Genomic DNA, 21,608 nt, shown 5'->3' on the forward strand with positions numbered 1-21,608 from the left:
GTGACAACAGAATACGTGAGACATCGATAATTGTTTCAGTAAATTGATATTTAGTTGGATTTAGAAGAGACTTTGAGTTGGCTTTGCTTTGACCTAAACCTAAAACCACCATTGTGGCTCTTGACTTTATGTTCAGATTTGATTTTGTGCTAGAAGGTTTACCCTCACTCTAGTATAGAGGCTTTTGGAGCTTCAATTGTGTTTTATTTATTTATTTACCATTTATTATTTATTATTTACTTTCCAAAAGAAGATTTGCAATTTTTGCACTATGTCAGACTCACCACCGGTAAGTGAAAATGTGGACGAGTACATAAGACGGCCTTACGTAAACATATCACCAGAATGATTGGCAAATAGGAGGACCACTTATTTAGAATATCCACACGGAAAAAGAACGTCTTCTACTATAGCTCTAAGTGTAACTATATTTTCTGTCCTTTACAATGTAAATTATCCTCATAGCATTATGCTACACCATCACATTTAGTCTTGGCTTTTTTATTTATTTATATACCTTTCTTTCTGTTTAGGCTGATGTTTTCTGCTAAGTAAAACATTTTTCCAATTTATGTTTAAAAAAAAATATTTCTTAAATTCTGACAGTTTCAAAAAGTTAAAGAATCCTTTTATTTTGTAAAAAGTAGCTTAATATGGCATATCTATTTAGCTGTAACTGTGCTATGGGAAAATAACTTCCAGGGCGTTGAACTCATCAGCACATCCTCTTTTGCTCCATGTTGAAAATCCAGCTACAAAAATATTTGAGAAATATTTGATCTGTTTGATCAAACATACAGTCAAGCTCAATGTTTCAGCGGTGGGCCAGCAGGAGAAAACAGTCCCTGTGTGGGTTTAATTGCCACAGTGCCTAACATTGCTTCACTTGTTTTTCCTCCATCTCCTGCAAGATATGCATGTAATTGGCTCCTCTGTTTGTGGATTCTGAGTTACTCGTCATCTAATAGAAATCTTCTCTTCTTTGTGGAGGTGTCCACTGTGAGCAGGAAGTCAGTGAGTCACATGCGTGTGCGTTTTCACTGTTCTGCTGTCCCATCCTTGTTCATTTAGCTTTGAGATTTAACAGCGGGCATTAGGATGATCCCTTAAAATTGCTATAACTGGCAAATACACAGAAAGCAATTAAATTCTAAAAAGAACAAAAAGGAGAACCTTATTTCAACTAAATTGCAAGTAATATTTAGTATGTAATGGCTTATTAAATTTGGTAAGAGTTGCCAAACTAAAGAATCTAGCCATCTTAAGTACATTGGACAGATCTGTTTTCTGATACAGTATCTGTGGTCAAATGAAAAATTGAACAACATTTATGGCCATTTTTGATAAGATTTAAAACAAAATAATGTTTCTTTCATCTCAAAAGAGAATTCATAATTACTATATAACTTTATGACTGAGTCTTGTAAAATCTAATTTTTATTGTCTATCGCATTAAAAATGCCTCAATCCTGACTTTATTCTATGTTTTATCTACTCCTTTAGAGGTTAGAAGTATTTCTATAACTGCATAAATCTTAAACAGAAATCCTTCATCTATATTTACTGTAGTTCAACTCATTGTGTATAACTTTGGAGTGTTACATATTCAATTAGGTAATGAGGAAGTTATGAGGGACTAAATATTTAAATATTTAAATAGTAATGCTAAATATTTTGTTCATATTTGCATTTTTCCTGTTAACAACATTTTATACTATTGCTACCTAAGTTGTTTTTTTTAGGTTACCACCCAAACAACTATTCTTTGAGGCACTAAGGGAGTGTGCTTTAGCCAAAAGAAGAACCAGCCTCTTCAACCTACATCGAGACAAAAAAAATTCGAATATTTAAGTAAAGTTAAAGAAGTTGGTTCAGATAACTCTAAAGCATTTTAGTTAAGGTTGCATGTCCTAAAATTGAGTTGCCATTTCCTCCCAAGTAAGAAAATCTTAATGTGATACATTTAAAACATCTAACATCCAGCATTGCTGTAATTTACCATTTAACAGCTAGTTTTTACATCTGTAAATCATTCAGTATATAAGTACTATTAACAGTTTCTAATTGGTTCTTAACCCCCCTGATAAAATATTAGAATTTTTAGTACCATAAATACAGCTTGGACGTTTTTATGTTTGGTAAAATAATAATTCGAGGTTCCAATGTATTTTATGAAAGGAATGAAAAATACTTATTGTTTTTAAAGGTTTGACAAATAAAACTACAAATGTGGCACAGATATGTATTTAGCTCACCTGCTCCAACAATGTGTGGATCCACATTTCAATGCAACTGTCATTATTTGGAGACTTTACCTCTACAAGTGATGTCCAGCAAAAGGTCAAGCTTTTCTCTTTGCAAAACAGTAGCTCAAGCTCATTCAGTTTAAGGAAGATTTTTTTTCAGCTTTTCAGGCTTTGCCACTTGACTAAGTTGTGGACTTGGATTGGAACATGTTGTTTATGAAGAGACTTTGATCAACACATCATTCTGTTCAGTATTTAGTTCTGGAAGGTGAACTTCTGCTCAGTCTGAGGTCTGTTGAGTCCTCTGCATGTTTTCTCCCTGGATTTCCCTGTTTTTACGTCCTTTCATTCATTTTATAGACAGTAGGAACTCTGTTAGCAATGCTTAATGGTTATAAGTTTAGGTAAAAGTGCCCAGTTTTAGGTCTTTGCCCTGTAGATAAATATGTAAATTTTTTGGTCCCCTGACCACAGAATTTTTTTCTTCCAACTTGATCATTGGATCTATGCAGGTTCTCCATGCCTATCGTGGACCCCTTGGCTGCTTTGCTGATTAATCCTCTCCATGCTTGATCTGTTAGTTCAGTTGCTCAGTCATTGCTTGACAGATCTGAGTTTGAACTATTTCCTATGTGATGAAAATCTGGTTATTTTGGTTGTTTTGGACTTCTTATGTCTTATGTGGTTTTCTTGTTGATATGTGCACCCTAGTAGACACTGAATTTAGGACTTCCTCATCTTCATCTTGTTTGTTTTTAACTAGCAGAATCTAATAACACAACTTAAATCAACCAACTGTTCAGTACTGCTGTTCTAATAAAAACTGTAATCTCTGTCTGTATTTTGCTGCAGTAATACATCACTGCTATTTTTTTTGAAAGTCTTGACAATATACCTTCAGCTAGATAGAGACTAAAAGGTCTTAGCCAAACCTTTAGTTTGTTGAGGCCACAGAAGGGAAATTCCTCATATTTCCCCCCCTCATCTAAAACTGCCATTGCCAACCTGGCCTGAAGACACCCTGTCACCGCCTCTCCTCACCTCCGCGTCTATCAGCTCTGCCACGTTTTAATATGGGCCTTTCCTCAGTGCCTTTGTTTCCATGGATACCAACATAGTGTGCACAACATCCCCCAGCATTTGCCTTTGAAAAGGGCAAACTAAATTCAAGGTTTGAACCTTTTTTTGTGTAATGCTGCCTCTGCCCAGTCTGTCCTTAGACGATGTGGTCATATAGGATCATTCTCACTCTTCCTAAAACATTTTTTATTGTCTTGGAAAAAACGAGGCTTGATAATAATGGCATCCAAGTGAATCGTGAAACATAACAGTTGCAAATGACCTGTTTCCAAGTAACAAGGCAGGCTCTATTTTCAGCACTTTGGACAGCACACAAGCAGCAGTTACATCTGAGATACACTATATTGCCAAAAGTATTTGCTCACCTGCCTTGACTCACATATGAGCTTAAGTGACATCCCGTTCCTAATCCATAGGGTTCAATATGACGTCGGTCCACCCTTTGCAGCTAGAACAGCTTCAACTCTTCTGGGAAGGCTGTCCACAAGGTTTAGGAGTGTGTTTATGGGAATTTTTGACCATTCTTCCAGAAGCGCATTTGTGAGGTTGCACACTGATGTTGGACGAGAAGGCCTGGCTCTCAGTCTCCGCTCTAATTCATCCCAAAGGTGTTCTATCGGGTTGAGGTCAGGACTCTGTGCAGGCCAGTCAAGTTCATCCACACCAGACTCTGTCATCCATGTCTTTATGGACCTTGCTTTGTGCACTGGTGCACAGTCATGTTGGAAGAGGAAGGGGCCAGCTCCAAACTGTTCCCACAAAGTTGGGAGCATGGAATTGTCCAAAATGTCTTGGGATGCTGAAGCATTCAGAGTTCCTTTCACTGGAACTAAGGGGCCAAGCCCAGCTCCTGAAAAACAACCCCACACCATAATCCCCCCTCCAACAAACTTTACACTTGGCACAATGCAGTCAGACAAGTACCGTTCTCCTGGCAACCGCCAAACCCAGACCCGTCCATCAGATTGCCAGATGGAGAAGCGCGATTCGTCACTCCAGAGAACGCGTCTCCACTGCTCTAGAGTCCAGTGGCGGCGTGCTTTACACCACCGCATCCGACGCTTTGCATTGCACTTGGTGATGTATGGCTTGGATGCAGCTGCTCGACCATGGAAACCCATTCCATGAAGCTCTCTGCGCACTGTTCTTGAGCTAATCTGAAGGCCACATGAAGTTTGGAGGTCTGTAGTGATTGACTCTGCAGAAAGTTGGCGACCTCTTCGCACTATGCGCGTCAGCATCCGCTGACCCCGCTCCGTCAGTTTACGTGGCCTACCACTTCGTGGCTGAGTTGCTGTCGTTCCCAAACACTTCCATTTTCTTATAATACAGCTGACAGTTGACTGTGGAATATTTAGGAGCGAGGAAATTTCACGACTGGATTTGTTGCACAGGTGGCATCCTATCACAGTTCCACGCTGGAATTCACTGAGCTCCTGAGAGCGACCCATTCTTTCACAAATGTTTGTAAAAACAGTCTGCATGCCTAGGTGCTTGAATTTATACACCTGTGGCCATGGAAGTGATTGGAACACCTGATTCCAATAATTTGGATGGGTGAGCAAATACTTTTGGCAATATAGTGTAGCTATAGGGGTAAGTCTGCAGGGAGAATAGTAACCAAACCAAACAAGGTCTCACTTCCTTTTGTCTGTTTGTTACCCAAAAATCAACAAACAGAAAGATGACATCACATTTTTCAGGGTTTTTCTTACTGGACCTGATTGGTGATAACTTCATAATCTTTATTTCTAATAAAGGCTGTTTTGGACTTCTTGTTTATGGAGATGATGTCCCTACATTTAGGGAATATGCAATACCATGATGGATCTGTTGTTATTGGGGCTCATCATTTAACATATTTTTAAAATATATAGTTTTTGGAGTTCACCAAGCTAAAAATATACACAAATAGAATTTTTGTATATTCCAGAATTTACATATCCTTAAATATAGCATAATAATTACAAAAGCATGTTTGTTAGTTTAGGTGTATTGGTATTTATAGATTACAAAGGCGAGTATTTGTATATCCAAAATGACAACAAATGAAACGAACAGTAGCAAGGTGTCTTTCCTACCCCTTTCAATCTTTGTTTATACACTATATTGCCAAAAGTATTTGCTCACCCATCCAAATTATTGGAATCAGGTGTTCCAATCACTTCCATGGCCACAGGTGTATAAATTCAAGCACCTAGGCATGCAGACTGTTTTTACAAACATTTGTGAAAGAATGGGTCGCTCTCAGGAGCTCAGTGAATTCCAGCGTGGAACTGTGATAGGATGCCACCTGTGCAACAAATCCAGTCGTGAAATTTCCTCGCTCCTAAATATTCCACAGTCAACTGTCAGCTGTATTATAAGAAAATGGAAGTGTTTGGGAACGACAGCAACTCAGCCACGAAGTGGTAGGCCACGTAAACTGACGGAGCGGGGTCAGCGGATGCTGACGCGCATAGTGCGAAGAGGTCGCCAACTTTCTGCAGAGTCAATCACTACAGACCTCCAAACTTCATGTGGCCTTCAGATTAGCTCAAGAACAGTGCGCAGAGAGCTTCATGGAATGGGTTTCCATGGTCGAGCAGCTGCATCCAAGCCATACATCACCAAGTGCAATGCAAAGCGTCGGATGCGGTGGTGTAAAGCACGCCGCCACTGGACTCTAGAGCAGTGGAGACGCGTTCTCTGGAGTGACGAATCGCGCTTCTCCATCTGGCAATCTGATGGACGGGTCTGGGTTTGGCGGTTGCCAGGAGAACGGTACTTGTCTGACTGCATTGTGCCAAGTGTAAAGTTTGTTGGAGGGGGGATTATGGTGTGGGGTTGTTTTTCAGGAGCTGGGCTTGGCCCCTTAGTTCCAGTGAAAGGAACTCTGAATGCTTCAGCATCCCAAGACATTTTGGACAATTCCATGCTCCCAACTTTGTGGGAACAGTTTGGAGCTGGCCCCTTCCTCTTCCAACATGACTGTGCACCAGTGCACAAAGCAAGGTCCATAAAGACATGGATGACAGAGTCTGGTGTGGATGAACTTGACTGGCCTGCACAGAGTCCTGACCTCAACCCGATAGAACACCTTTGGGATGAATTAGAGCGGAGACTGAGAGCCAGGCCTTCTCGTCCAACATCAGTGTGCAACCTCACAAATGCGCTTCTGGAAGAATGGTCAAAAATTCCCATAAACACACTCCTAAACCTTGTGGACAGCCTTCCCAGAAGAGTTGAAGCTGTTCTAGCTGCAAAGGGTGGACCGACGTCATATTGAACCCTATGGATTAGGAACGGGATGTCACTTAAGCTCATATGTGAGTCAAGGCAGGTGAGCAAATACTTTTGGCAATATAGTGTATATTATTTTGGCCCCCCTAACATTTGATAATCTCACAGTGGCAGCCATGGTGCTGTGCTTTAAGTCTCTGACTACCATGAATGGGACTGGCCTGGGTTAGAATCCAGGTTTTGGCAGGAAGGAAGTTCAGAATAAAAACTTTGCCAAGTCTGATGAGCAAGTCAAACATTTGATAGATGAACCCAAAATTGAGCATAGCTGTAGAGTTAAAATAAAGCAATACAATGTTTTCCAAGTTTATTAAAATCCTACATTCTGTGTGATCAAAGGGGAATTTAAACAGATGAATGCTACTGTGCACTTTTCAAGTGTATTTTTTTCATAAAGCATAAACAAAAAAGTATTCCCTTTCTTTTTTATACTCCAGTTTTACTAAAAAGTGAGAATTAAAATAGTTCTTCCTCTATAGATAATGTCCTTCTCTGTTAAAGTGTTTACCTTCCCTTGGTGTCCTTGTTTTGCTTGTTCACAGCTGTTCACTATAAAGCACACCTGCATCCATTATCAATCCCCAACGCTTTCCTCTGCATTCCACCTCTCTGGTTTTCTTCTTTCATTATTGGTTCCTCCCCTTTCTCCATCTTTATTGCTTTGTAAGTTTTTTGCTTAGTCATTAATCCTACCCAATGTTCTTTACAAGTTTATATACACATTTTGGTCCTACTCACTCATAGATAGCCTTGCTATATTGTCAAGTAATGGATCTTTCACTTAAGGCACATACTCTTTTTCTTTTTAGCATTGTTGTAGCCCCACCTCATGTCAGTGTGAAATACTTGACCTTGGCTCACATGCCTCCAGGTGGAATCCTTAGCATACTAATGAGTGTTAGTGCAAAAGAATGCTATGCTATTCCTTATGCCAGCTGATCTTGTTGGGATTTGAGTAAAACTGCCTCCGTTGCCTCACTAGTGCTCAGATTCTGAGAGAATCTCTTGAGAGTAATAAAAAGGTTTTTCAATTCAAAGATTGTATTTTGAGGCCAGCATAATATAAAGGAATGTTGCCCACTTGACAGCTGTCCAACGGGCAGCCATTAACAGACATTTTGGATGGAAATATGGATGAACCTACGAACCCACAAATAAATGGTAAAAACAAATAACAGAGAAAAACAAGAGAGAAACATTCTTGAGATGGTTTTAAAGCCAGTTTTAGAGTAACAAGTATAGTCTGCATCTGGGGTCATAACCAGGCCATAGCAAAGATATGTTGTATTCTTTATGTGCGGACACTTCCTAAGCAGAAACAATGCCAATGTTGTCTTGCCTGGGTCTAGAGGCAGAAATGACTTTTGCTCCTGTGTGCATAGTCCTCTTTTTAGATGAAAATAGATTTCGGGTTACATTTGAAAGGCTGGGCCCCAGAGGGTGGAGATAAGGAGGAAGGGCAGAGATTCTAAGTTGCTTTGGATCCAGAGGGATGTTTCCAGAGCCTGTGGTACTATGTGGGGTCATGCCAGTAACTGGTGTTGGCACACCATGATTTCTTTAGTCCAAAGTCAGCACAGCTGTCCACCAATAAATATAGGAGCATGCCATTCCCTCTTCTGCTGAAATACTTGCTGATAACCTTGACTTCATTTTCTAGCAGGACTTGGCAACTGCGCACACTGCCAACAGTAGCCATACTGAATTGCCATGGTATCACCATGTTGTTTTGACCAGGAAACTGCATGATTTACATCCCACAGTCTCTGGGGTATTGCTAAAAGTAAAACCAGAGACAGCAGAAAAAAGATCACCCAACCAAGCTTTGAATATGCCATCCAAAACCTGAACATACTCTGTAGTCAAATGACATCACTATACCAAATTTACCACGGCTATAAATCCTCATCCATGAGGGGAAGGGATATCATTGTGCCATATAGTATATTTTTGCCATATATTTGGAAGGAATGTCTTGGTTTACATGTATATTTGAGGAAGGTATCAACTTTTAAAGTTTCAGCAATGTCTGAGTTGCATTATAGTGTGCATATATGGACGCAATTAGGGGTATTCCACAATCATAAAAAAAAAAATCTGACTCTTTTTTTCCTCTTCGATCAACAGGGTGTGTGCATCATGACAACTGCCTTCCTGCACTTCTTCTTTCTGGCATCCTTCTGCTGGGTCCTCACAGAAGCCTGGCAGTCATACATGGCAGTGACAGGGAAGGTTCGCACCAGGCTCATCCGGAAGCGTTTCCTGTGTCTTGGCTGGGGTGAGTGAGTGGCTCGATTCAGCAAACTGCTCCCGTCACTTTTCGCAGCTGCCATTTTCTCAAAGTAGCTCTCGGCAAGGTGTCTTTACACAGCAAACTGTACATCTTTTCAGTTTGCTGCTCTCGTCGTTTCTATAGGGTGGCTGGATCTTCATTCTGTCAGCCTCTTTGTTGAGATTCTTTTGTGCATCAGTCAAGCTCTCTGAGGACTGGATAAATAGACCGGCCTTGGGCAGAGAGTGTAACGTGTTTGGGAGGGGATATATAGCCGTTTTCTTCTACCTTTATTTCTTGTAAAATATTTGTTGTGTAACCAATAAGTTGCAGTATATTGGAGCAAAATAAAGTTTGGGGTTGAAACATATAAAAGGTATAAAAAGCGAATGTTAAAGCAGGATTAAGTATGGGGTAAATTTTCTTATTTATGATTTACATTTGATAAAATAAATGCTGTTGTTCAAAAAGGACAATATGGCAGAAAATGATAAAATAATGATATGCAAAATACCAGCACACACATACATGTATTAATAATTCCAAATCCTCTGCATCAAAATGCAAGATTTCTCCTTCATGTGATCAATGTCAGTCTGAATCCTATGTCCGATTAGCTGCTTCTTTCAGACTATAAGAGAAATCTCTACTTAAAAGAAAAAAAAATCAATCTGATTATGAAGAGCCCACTCTCATTCTTCTTGTTACCTAGCAACAAACAAGGCTCTCTTAGTCATTGCAGTGCCACTGCTTGCTGGAAAACATGGACAAAGGCTGTTCCACTATAACTTGCATTTCTCTTGTTTAAAACCATAGCAGTCATTTTGTCAATAAACAACTCATATGCAAGTAAAAATTGAGAAAACATGAAAAAAATGAATGCATGCAAATACAGTTTCTAGAAAGTAAAACATTTTTTTGAATGAAATAAACCAGGTGAACCTGATATGAACACAGCTGATCTATGAAGCAACATGCTGCCCAAAGATTTACGTTGGAATCTTAATTCAGCCGGCTTCAGTACAGCAACCCGCACCGAGCTGTTGCTACCTTTTGATTTATAGTGTGCTTGTGAGCACTCAGCACACTTTACCTCTTCAGCACTGCAGAGAGGCACAGGATGGCCTCGGGGTCTTTGGCTCGTGCCTCCAGGAAACTGATTACATCAATAGCACCTGCCCGCGCCACTCAGGGAGGAAACGCTTTAATATTCAGAGCACACAATAGTGAAGACTGAATCAATTACACTGATCTATAATGAGGAGCCACATAGCAAAAAAGCTCTATTCCTACTGTGTGTGTGTGCTTTTGTGTGTGTGTGGGGGGCGATTCACAAGACAGTGATGAAATATAGCTACTGTACATGGCTTCCTGTTTGCAATGCTCTGCTGCCATTTTGTTAAAGCACCATGCAGCTATTTTTTCATCCCCTCTGAATGGAACTTTTTACTACACAAGTTAAATGATGAAATATGCAGTATAGCTGATCACATACTCTCAGATGTCTGCATAGCCTCAGGCTGTGGTCTCTGAAGGAATTACTTTAGCTAAACTTTGTTTAATGAATGGAAGGTACATAGACTTTGTTCTTTTTTCAGAGTTTATTTGTTGTTGTGACCTTAACTGCTTAAGTAACTATTAAATGTTTTGTCTTTTAAAGGGTTACCAGCTTTAGTTGTCGCAATTTCAATGGGATTCACTAAAACAAAGGGCTACGGGACGCCCTTATAGTAAGTTTTTGTTTTTTATTTCCATGTTTCTTTAAAATTCTGCACACCAACACCCTGGGTTCATGGAAACACTCAAAGCGGCTTAGTCATGTTATATAATATTTTTTTAGTTCATATGCCAGTAGCTCACTCCAACACATACATAAAGGTTTGCCTGTATAGACTGTGTTCTGCTGGCATATCATTTGTTTTTTCTGAGTGTTACGTTTTGCTCCTGCTCAGTTTGACTGAAGCTTAAGCTAAAGCTGTAGCATTCAGATGTCACTGCAGATGTATGAGTAGACATCCTTATTAATACTGATACTACTCATAGCAATGCTATTCTTAGTCTCTACTGTACAAACAATATTATGAACATTATGAACAAAGATTGATTAATTGAGTTAAATGAATAGAGCAAGGAGTGGAGTTTTAGGAGTGGAGGGCTCATCAATAATTCAAACTGGGGAAATGCTATTTCCCCAGTACATACATAGTCATATGTCTTATCCAATTACTTATTTTTTATTGAACTGTCCTACTTTGATGCTTTGTATCTGTTTGCATTTGGTACGAACAGGATATTTCATTTTCCTCAATATTGTGATATGAGGCTCTGGAAAGGACTCACTAGATCTTAGTGATGCTGTAGGTTAGCTTATTATATAAATCTATATTGGGTGATCTTCGACCACAAAAAAACATTGCCTTTCTGCAAGTCAGCTCTATTAATTAGCAGCATCAGTTGTCACCATCTAGCTTTTTTGGTAGCCCCACAGTACTACCAGCAGATAGTGCACATATCTGTTTATGTCTGCTCATTGCAACTAGTGTTGAAATTCTATTTAGGCTCACAAAGAACTATCAAAACACGTTTTTGGACTTTTTTGTATTGACATATAAAATGGCAATGCCCCTTTAAGAATAATGATCAAATTCTTCTACATTTGCTTACTTATTCTAAATAAAGCCATAAACTAAACTCCATTAACTTCATCAAATTTCAAAATAGCACAGCAAGACCCCAATTTCATGTGAGCTGCCACTCTGCTGGAAACCAAACGCATAAACACTGCTTAAAATCTCCTTAGCATTTTATTGCTCTGTGAAACTTTGGGTGTGGAGTAACAGCATATGGCACCTCTCCTCTGACAATTGGGCAAAATAACAATAGTGTGTTTGTGCACCATTAACGTAGAAGTTAATGCTGTTGTGGGAGTTAATTGTTTTTTTCCTTGTTTCCCCCACAGCTGTTGGCTCTCCTTAGAGGGTGGGCTCCTGTATGCCTTCGTTGGACCTGCAGCAGCTGTTGTTTTGGTATGTCTTGGTTACCGATGTCTACTTTTTATCCCACACTTCTCTTTTATACGATACAGTGTATCTAAAATGTAAGAAAAAAATGTAATACTTCATGAATAATTTAATTAGCAATGAAAAGCATTATCGTTTGCAATGATGCATCATATTAAATCAAGATTTAATATGATGCTTTTTAGCTACAGTATGTTTTTTTTTTCAAAGTTTAAGTAATAAGCATCCCATCAGGCTCAAATAATCCATTTGTATTTATCACATGATAGTCTTTCATGTAACTATGAGAATTATTAAGTATTTATAATTTAGATTTGCCCAGCATATTATATAGGATGGAAATGTAATTGCTCTATATTTGCAGACTGGTAATTAGGAAATTCCCAGAAGTCTGGTCATTATCCAGATTGCTAAATCACCAAGACAGCAGATTCGTAATGGCATTTTTCACCGTCGGCTCTCCATTCTTTTACGGAATATGAAAATAACTAAATTATTCTAGTTACAAGTAAAAAAAAAAAAATCCCTGAAGTTTTTGTTTGGCTGTACTTTTCTTTGTGATGAACGTTAGAAGGACACAAGCTCCCGTTTGACCATCTGTAGTGAGAATATCATGCCATACAGTTATCAAGTTATAGCAGTACTGATAATTTAATTCCATTTCTTCTTCCAGCAGCCAAATCCAATATTCCTAATAATTCATACTGACTTTATTTTATTGTCAAATATTTAAAATAATTGGCATCTCTGTTAATATGTCGGAACATATTGCCTTTTAGAAGAATGAAAACGTATTCATACCTTTTTTCAGATTTTTTCATGTTCCAACCATAAGCAGTATATTTTTAGATTACCACAAAGCAGAGCATCATTGTGAAGGTGAGGTAACATTTTACTCAGCATTTAAAGGTATTGCAAATAAAAAAAAAAAGAAAAAGAAAAGTAAAGCACAGTTGGTTTTGCCTCCCTGGTTCAAAGATTTTTCAAATCCCTTTTCAATGAAGATTTCGGTTTAGTGTTAGAACTATTTTGGGTTTATTGTCTGCAAACTAGCTGAAGTCCAGCCATAAAATGTTTTCAAGTTTTTTCAAAGACTCTCAGTTCAGTTCAGGTCTGAACTTTGTTTGGGTCATGCTAACATCCGAATGTGCTTTGATCTAAATATTCAGTTTCACCTTTGTAGGTTTCGGGCAGCTGTCTTGCTACAAGGCGTAATATTTATTTGCCTTAAGTTTGTTGAGTCCGTTTTCCTATCCTATAACCTGATGTGTTCATATTGATGCACCATCTTAAGTTTCTAACCACCTGTGTTGATTTACACACAGGCTAAACGGATTCTGACTACAGCGCGTAGCATGCACTCTATAAGGGTTCTGGCAAAAGGTTACTCATGACTTTGAATTTCTTTCAACAAAATGATCTTTTTGCCACACCTTAGGGTGGCAAAAACTTCCCACTTCAGCAACTTCAGTTGCTCTAGAGTATCCATGGGTTTCATTTCTGCCTTTATGAATATCTTTACAGGTGCTGGTCATAAAATTAGAATATCATGAAAAAGTAGATTGATTTCAGTAATTCCATTTAAAAAGTGAAACTTGTATATTATATTCATACATTACATACAAACTCATATATTTCAGATGTTTATTTTGTTTAATTTTGATGATTACAAATGACAACAAATGAAAATCTCAAATTCATCATATCAGAAAATTAGAATATTGTGAAAAGGTTCAAAATTGATGGCCCCTGGTGCCACACTCTAATCAGCTAATTAACTCAAACCACCTGCAAAAGCCTTTAAATGGTCTTTCAGTCTAGTTCTATAGGCTACACAATCATGGGGAAGACTGCTGACTTGACAGTTGTCCAAAAGACGACCATCGACACCTTGCACAAGGAGGGCAAGACACAAAAGGTCATCGCTAAAGAGGCTGGCTGTTCACAGAGCTCAGTGTCCAAGCACATTAATAAAGAGGCGAAGGGAAGGAAAAGATGTGGTCGAAAAAAGTGTACAAGCAAGAGAGATAACCGCACCCTGGAGAGGATTGTGAAACAAAACCCATTCAAAAATGTGGGGGAGATTCACAAAGAGTGGACTGCAGCTGGAGTGAGTGCTTCAAGAACCACCACACACAGACGTATGAAAGACATGGGTTTCTGCTGTCGCATTCCTTGTGTCAAGCCACTCTTGAACCACAGACAGCGTCAGAAGCGTCTTGCCTGGGCTAAAGAGAAACAGGACTGGACTGCTGGTGAGTGGTCCAAAGTCATGTTCTCTGATGAAAGTAAATTTTGCATTTCCTTTGGAAATCAAGGTCCCAGAGTCTGGAGGAAAAGAAGAGATGCACTTCATCCACGTTGCTTGAAGTCCAGTGTAAAGTTTCCACAGTCAGTGATGGTTTGGGGTGCCATGTCATCTGCTGGTGTTGGTCCATTGTGTTTTCTGAGGTCCAGGGTCAACGCAGCCACATACCAGGAAGTTTTAGAGCACTTCATGCTTCCTGCAGCTGACCAACTTTTTGGAGATGCAGATTTCATTTTCCAACAGGACTTGGCACCTGCACATAGTGCCAAAGCTACCAGTACCTGGTTGAAGGACCATGGTATCCCTGTTCTTAATTGGCCAGCAAACTCTCCTGACCTTAACCCCATAGAAAATCTATGGGGTATTGTGAAGAAGAAGATGCAATACACTAGACCCAACAATTCAGAAGAGCTAAAAGCCACTATTAGAGCAACCTGGGCTATCATAACACCTGAGCAGTGCCACAGACTGATCGACTCCATGCCACGCCGCATTGCTGCAGTAATACAGGCCAAAGGAGGCCCAACTAAATACTGAGTGCTGTACATGCTCATACTTTTCATGTTCATACTTTTCAGTTGGCCAACATTTCTATAAATCCTTTGTTTTTATTGGTCTTCAGTAATATTCTAATTTTCTGATATGATGAATTTGAGATTTTCATTTGTTGTCATTTGTAATCATCAAAATTAAACAAAATAAACATCTGAAATATATGAGTTTGTATGTAATATATGAATATAATATACAAGTTTCACTTTTTAAATGGAATTACTGAAATCAATCTACTTTTTCATGATATTCTAATTTTATGACCAGCACCTGTACCTGACCTTTCAGTTTACAATGATTGACTGAGGTCATGACATACTATTTTAATTTTCAAATGATGATCTAAAATTGATGCATGATTTTTTTTTCCCAATACTTGGAATACATTACCCTGCTGAGCCCTCTCCACATCTTTAGCATTGTTTTTTTTTCTGTCTTCTTGGTGATGCATTCAATAGCAAAGGCCTTCACAGGAAAGCTGGAATCACCTCAAGTTGAATGACCAAATTTAAATGATGCAAATTTTAAGGCAAATTCTTAGAGAGATGATTACATATTTATGTCTAATTTAGATTTTCTTTCAAAACTATGTTCTGCTTTGTGTTTATCTTATCAGTAAAATTTGACCGAAATACATGGGAGTTTGTGGGTGTCATTTGCTCAAAATGACAGGGAGATCTTTTAGAGTGGGATATTTTTTTTAATCTGAATTTTCTGCTATCCCCTCTGTCAACAGGTCAACATGGTGATTGGTATATTGGTGTTTAATAAGTTAGTGTCCAGAGATGGAATCCTGGACAAGAAGCTGAAGCATCGTGCAGGGTATGACAGCACATCCTTGTTAGTACCTGATTTTCTTCTTCATTTTTCAATATGATTATTTTGCAAAGTGCAGTCATATTAAAAAAAATAAACATGTGTTAATATGAGGATTGCCAGATAAAAATAACCAGTTGAAAATAGCAACCTTCATGCAGGTTTAAATATAATTTCCATTTAATTTATTTTTATTAATCTGATGTAATATTCCAATAAAAATCTATATTTTATTGGATTTAATCAGAAAGTCATCTCGATTTTCAGGAATAAAGGCCTAAATAAATGATTATATGTTTTCTATTTTTAATATGACTGCATTCAGTATGCGTGGATATATTTCATGTACACATGCAAATCTGCACCTACTTTTTATGTAAAAAAAAAAATGTTAAGAAACAGAGGCATAAGGAGGTTAGCTCTCTCTTGGGAGGAAAATTTAGTTTTATATCTTTGTCAGAATGAGTCCAGGATAAAAATGAAAACGATATTAACAACCACTTTGTCATAGTCCCTGTTGTTAGCATGATGGAGGAAATGTGCAGTCAGGTGGATGTTGGCATTGTTTGTCATGATGTTGTCCCAATGTCTCTTGTGTCCCACAGACAGATGAGTGAGCCGCATACAGGATTAACTCTCAAGTGTGCCAAATGCGGTGTTGTATCAACAACTGCTTTATCAGCAACAACAGCTAGCAATGCGATGTAAGTGCCTGTCAGTGCCTGTGAATCAATAAAACAATGCTGCAGGAGTTTCTTTATGTACAGGGTATCCACTGTAGGGTAAATTCAGTTTCCAAATGCATCCATGGTACATCAGAACTAGTGTGGAAGGGCTTTTGAAATGAGCTTACATAAACATCAGTATGCCGAGCAAAGCCTCGCCATCATTCTGGAGGAAAGAGGTCGTCATGGAGATTTAACTCAACTCTCCAGACCTTATCTACTGTAGTTTGTCTCTGGCACAAAATCCTTTCTCTCTTCTTCCAGGGCATCGTTGTGGAGCTCCTGTGTCGTCCTACCTCTGCTGGCTTTGACCTGGATGTCTGCCGTGCTCGCCATGACGGACAAGCGCTCTATCCTTTTCCAGATCCTATTTGCCGTCTTTGACTCCTTGCAGGGTTTTGTCATTGTCATGGTGCACTGTATCTTGCGGAGAGAGGTAGAGCCCCCTTTCAACCCCCCCCCCCCCTTACCTCATGAAACTATTTATAACATTTAATACAAATTGAAATTCCTCTTGTGTTTAGGTCCAAGATGCTTTTAGATGTCGGCTTAGAAACTGTCAAGATCCAATCAGTGGTGATGCAACAGGAACCTTCCCTAATGGGCATGCTCAGATAATGGTAGGCATAGTCACCCTGTTACCTCTCTCATTAGAAACTAGAAATTAGATATTTGAGCCAGACAAATGATTCCCTTGGTTTTTTTTTTGTTTTTTTTTTCAAGAAAACTCATAAACTGTTCCTTACGCTCTTTACAAATCTTCGTTTAGCCTACCGGTACTTTAGTTTTGTACTTCTATTGTATTATTGTGGTAATTTCTTTGAGTTTTAACTTGACACAGAGTATTATTTCCCTTAGATTTAACTAAACCAACCTTTTTACAACCCAAAGTACCATACAACATAAAATCTCTGAACATCTGATTAAAAGGTGTTAGTTTTTTTTCTTTTTAAAGACCCCAAGTCCCAATTGTTCCTATTTTTTTTATTTAACGTTCCTTTCTATAGAACAGCTCTGTTTTCTTTTCATGGACTAACAGGGGTCTGCTACCTGCCTGGCCTTTGAAATAGGACACCAGTATTTTCATGTTGTTCAGTCCTGCCACTGGCGACTCAAAGCAATGATCTGCCATTAGGATTCTCATATCCCGCTGTGGAACAGTTTTCACATTAGCAGAGTGGTGTAGTGGCAGGGTACATCCAGTTTGGTAACAGTAAGCGTGAAATATTTGCAGCTGCTTTAGCAGCATTTGTTGTCTTTCCTATTTTTGTTGATATATAGCAGAAAAGCTACATGTTTTTTTATCCCCCATTTGAAACAACATCTATATTGATTTACCGCACCAAAATAAAAAATAAAAACCTCTAGTTTTATTAGTTTGGCTATCTGTAACATGAAAAAAGAGAGCATGACTATCTCCACCTTGTCCTGCCAACCAGGTCATTTTTAGCCTATATAAACAATTCAAAATCCTGTGTGCATTGCATTTACATACTGCCTATCTATGGAAACATTTTTGTGTTCAGCTAAGGGTCCTAAAAATGTTCATTTTTGGGTTTATGATTAAATAAAAGATAAAGAAAACGATAATAACACAGATCTTATTGGTTTCTCAGGGTCAGTTTTTAGTAATATTCTCCTGAAAAGAAAAGAAAAAATGTTTTACAGAAAAGAACAGCAGGCTATCAGCTTATACTGTACCTCAAAGGCTCAAATGTTATTTTAAAAGGAGGAAAAGTTTAACTGAACACGATTCAATTTATTTAATGAATGCTTTAATTTAATTTTTATATTGGGAGCAGTTTTTGTTTTTGATTTTTCTGTAATGTGCTTTGATAATGAGCCAACATTTTAATGTCACAGTTTTTTTTTCCAAATTCTTTGCATAAATATACATTTAATGTAAAGCATTATAAATTATGTTAAAATAATTGCATAGACACTGTTTACAAAAACTACAACATATGAGGTGAAATGTAAAACTAACTTTCCTGTTTCTACAGACAGACTTTGAGAAAGATGTGGACATCGCCTGCCGATCAGGTACGGAACATATGGTTTCCTAATAACACAATTTCCCTTACTCCAGTTAAAAAAAGATATAAACAGTATAAAAAATAACATAAAGTAACTCTGATTAAAAAACAAAAAAACAACATACCCAACAGCAACTGTTCACAGTTCTGAATACATGAGATAAAAACATCAGAGAAAGAGCTGCACATTTTTTCAGTACTTCTATAATTTTGGAGATTATTGATGTCATTTCATTTGTATGTCATAGAAAAGGGATACATGATATAACTGTTGAAAATAACATAACATTAGCAGGAATAGCAGCTTTCACTGGACTAAAGCTTTGTCTGTCTGCAGCCTCCTCTAAACCTTTGAAGGGCACATCCAAAATGGATCTTAAATGAATTACTAAACTGACCATTATTCAAAGCCCAGAGAGACACAGAAACTAAAGAAGCTGTCTGCTTTGATTACACCATACCGTCTTGCAAGCTAAAGTGGAAGCAACGTACCTGGTAGCAAAGGGCTGAGCTGACAGGTGTCATTTATAAATCATGACTAAATCTGAGACCAAAGGAAATATGTCAAAAAGAAGTCAATTGTTCAGATAAGTCACTCAGTCTGCAGGATGTATCTCTATCGTTATATATAGAGATAACAATTGTATCTTTCAGAATAAAATGTGTTACTTGAATGGTTATGGAAGGCTGAATGAATTAGTGCCCCTTGGATTTTCAGATATTCTCAATACATACATTTGGATTTAATGTGACAGACATAAACATCTATAGGTATTCAGCATTCTTTGGTCTCATAAATCTAGGCATATCCACTCTAGTCAACTCCTTTCAAAAGTTTTTCTTTGTTATGCAAAGTTTAAGAGGTTAAGGGGTACATTAGTTAATAAACATCATGAAAGACAAGGAACACAGCAGACAGCTCAGAGCTAAGTTTGCAGAGAAATGTATAGCAAGGATATGTTAAAACCTAAGCTTTGGAATATCAATCTGTCTTTCACGCTTGTTCATCAGGTTCGTCTATCTACTGAAATATACAGTATGGGCAAAAGGCATGCCACACCTTAGACATGCAGCATAGAGACACACAACCATACACATAAACCTAAGAGCAATTTAGAGTAAACAGTTAACTTGAGAGTAATATTTTTTGGACACATGCATGGGGAGAACATGCAAACTATGTGCAAAAATATCCTAGAATAGGATTTGAATGCAGGACCTTGTTGCTGCAAGGCAACAGTGATACAAATTACACCAACATGCCACCCACTGTTCAATCCATTAGCTAAAAATAGATGGGGGGGGTTGGCACAACTGCAAATCCACCAAGACATGGCTGTAGACTTGGAGAAGATTCATCCGAGCAAGGAGCTACAGAAACCCTCAACTCTAGTAAAAGAACATTGTCTTATTATTATTAATCATAATTTACATTTAATGGTAAAATAAATAGTTTGCATAAAATCTTTGTTAGACTTACATTCAGAATGTTTTGTGAGGATGAAATTTAACACTTCAGTGTACTAAATGTAATATACCCACAATGAAATATGGTCATGGCAGCATCCCATTGGGCGGATGTATTTCTTTAGAAGGGACAAGAAAAGCTGGTCAGAGTTTTAGGAGTAAAACCTTTACAAGCTGCTGAAGATTTGAGATTGGGACACAGGTGCACTTTTCTGCAGACTGACCCTGCTGACCCAGCCAAATTCGTAATCACCTGATTTAGATCAAAACGTATTCATGTTTGAATGGCCCAGCTAAAGTTCAGGCCTAAGTCCAAAAGTAAATCTATTGCAAGATTTTACAATTGATGTTCAGATATGCTTTCCATTGATTTGGACTAAGCCGAGCTTTTCCAAATGAAAAAATAGACTAAGGCCACATTCTATAAGCTGATATACAAACACAAAAGAGTTGCTGTGGCATTTGGAGTAAAATCTTGTGTTATAGAGTATTGATTTACCGGGGCTGAATAAAAGGCTGTTACATTTTTAGTTGTTTATATAAAAGTCTTAAAACTAACATATATCTATTGGTTGGTCTGTCTGTCTGTCTGTCTGTCTGTCTGTCTGTCTGTCTGTCTGTCTGTCTATCATATATCATAGGTGCGTTTGCAGGAAAATAATTTATAGCATTCATCTCCAATCACTAAGTTACCTTTTTGCAGATAAGGGGATTTCTGGGAGAGATTAAAACCATGCTGTCTTTTTTTTTTTACAGCAGAAGTCTCTTAAGACTTCACTGTTTGCTGTTGCATTCTTTTGTATTTAGTGTTATGTCACACTCTGAGTATTTTCACAGTTACTCATTCTATGATTACAGTTTCCACTCAACAGAACAACCTCCCTTGAGGATTGTTTGAATGTGTTTAAATTGTCTTGTTCTTTGTTCTTATTCTACAATGTTTAAAACATTAAAGGTCCTTTCATTAAGAAGACTAACTAATACCTGTATTGCTCTGCCCTCCAGCACTCCACAAGGATATGGGCTCGTGTCGTGCAGCCACCATAACAGGTACCCTCTCCCGCATTTCCCTCAATGATGAGGAGGATGAGAAAGTGCCTGAGGGCCTCAACTACTCCACGTTGCCAGGCAACATCATCTCCAAAGTGATAATCCAGCAGCCTTCAGCTCTGCACATCCCAGTAGGGATGGGGGAGCTGAAAGACCAATGCATGTCTGAGAGCAATGCGGACATGAGGCGTACAGTGTACCTTTGCACAGATGACGGCATGCGCCAGAGTGACCACGACATGGGCGGTCACGACATGGAGGGCCATCCGGTTCAGGGTCAAATGATGGAGACGGACTACATAGTGATGCCTCGTGCCTCTGCAGGTGCAGTGTCTGGGTCAGTCACACTGCCTACTCTCATTAAGGAGGAGCCCAAGATGAGTGCTGGGATGGATACGCTTCCCCATGAGAGGCTAAAGCATTACAAGATAAGTCCTGACTTCAATATCAACCCGTCAGGCATGGACCACATGAATGTGAACCTGGAGCACCAGTATCCTAGTGCTCCAGAGCAGATGCAAACCCTGCCCTTTGAACCTCGCACAGCTGTTAAGAACTTCCTTGCAGAGATGGAGGAAAGCGGGGGCCTTTCTCGGAGTGACACTGGCTCAACAATATCAATGAGCTCCCTGGAGGTATATACTTTCACTAGATTAAGCATAAAGAGAACAGAGTGTCAACTTGTCAAGTATTTATCTTTTTGGTAAAATATGCAGATGATTTAATTAGTTGAATCCCTTTTTTTTTGTCCTGA

At 38.5% G+C, this 21,608-nt stretch overlaps 1 protein-coding gene across 10 annotated transcripts in view; it reads left to right on the forward strand.

Moving 5' to 3' along the window:
* Window positions 1–21,608, forward strand: part of adgrb3 (adhesion G protein-coupled receptor B3) — a 167,734-nt gene that overhangs the window by 142,163 nt on the left and 3,963 nt on the right. For 7 of the 10 annotated variants that reach the window (XM_038296383.1, XM_038296378.1, XM_038296379.1 and 4 more), the window contains 9 exons: window positions 8,736–8,886; window positions 10,541–10,610; window positions 11,840–11,906; window positions 15,497–15,600; window positions 16,182–16,280; window positions 16,566–16,737; window positions 16,826–16,921; window positions 18,305–18,344; window positions 20,810–21,489. In XM_038296383.1, the coding sequence (XP_038152311.1) occupies window positions 8,736–8,886; window positions 10,541–10,610; window positions 11,840–11,906; window positions 15,497–15,600; window positions 16,182–16,280; window positions 16,566–16,737; window positions 16,826–16,921; window positions 18,305–18,344; window positions 20,810–21,489 (1,479 nt within the window). The remainder of the gene's footprint in view (window positions 1–8,735; window positions 8,887–10,540; window positions 10,611–11,839; window positions 11,907–15,496; window positions 15,601–16,181; window positions 16,281–16,565; window positions 16,738–16,825; window positions 16,922–18,304; window positions 18,345–20,809; window positions 21,490–21,608) is intronic. The other 3 variants (XM_038296385.1, XM_038296381.1, XM_038296382.1) reach the window with 1 other exon arrangement.

This window comes from Cyprinodon tularosa, unplaced genomic scaffold, assembly GCF_016077235.1.
Source record: "Cyprinodon tularosa strain WSP-4 unplaced genomic scaffold, ASM1607723v1 ctg37, whole genome shotgun sequence".
Lineage (NCBI taxonomy): Eukaryota > Metazoa > Chordata > Actinopteri > Cyprinodontiformes > Cyprinodontidae > Cyprinodon > Cyprinodon tularosa.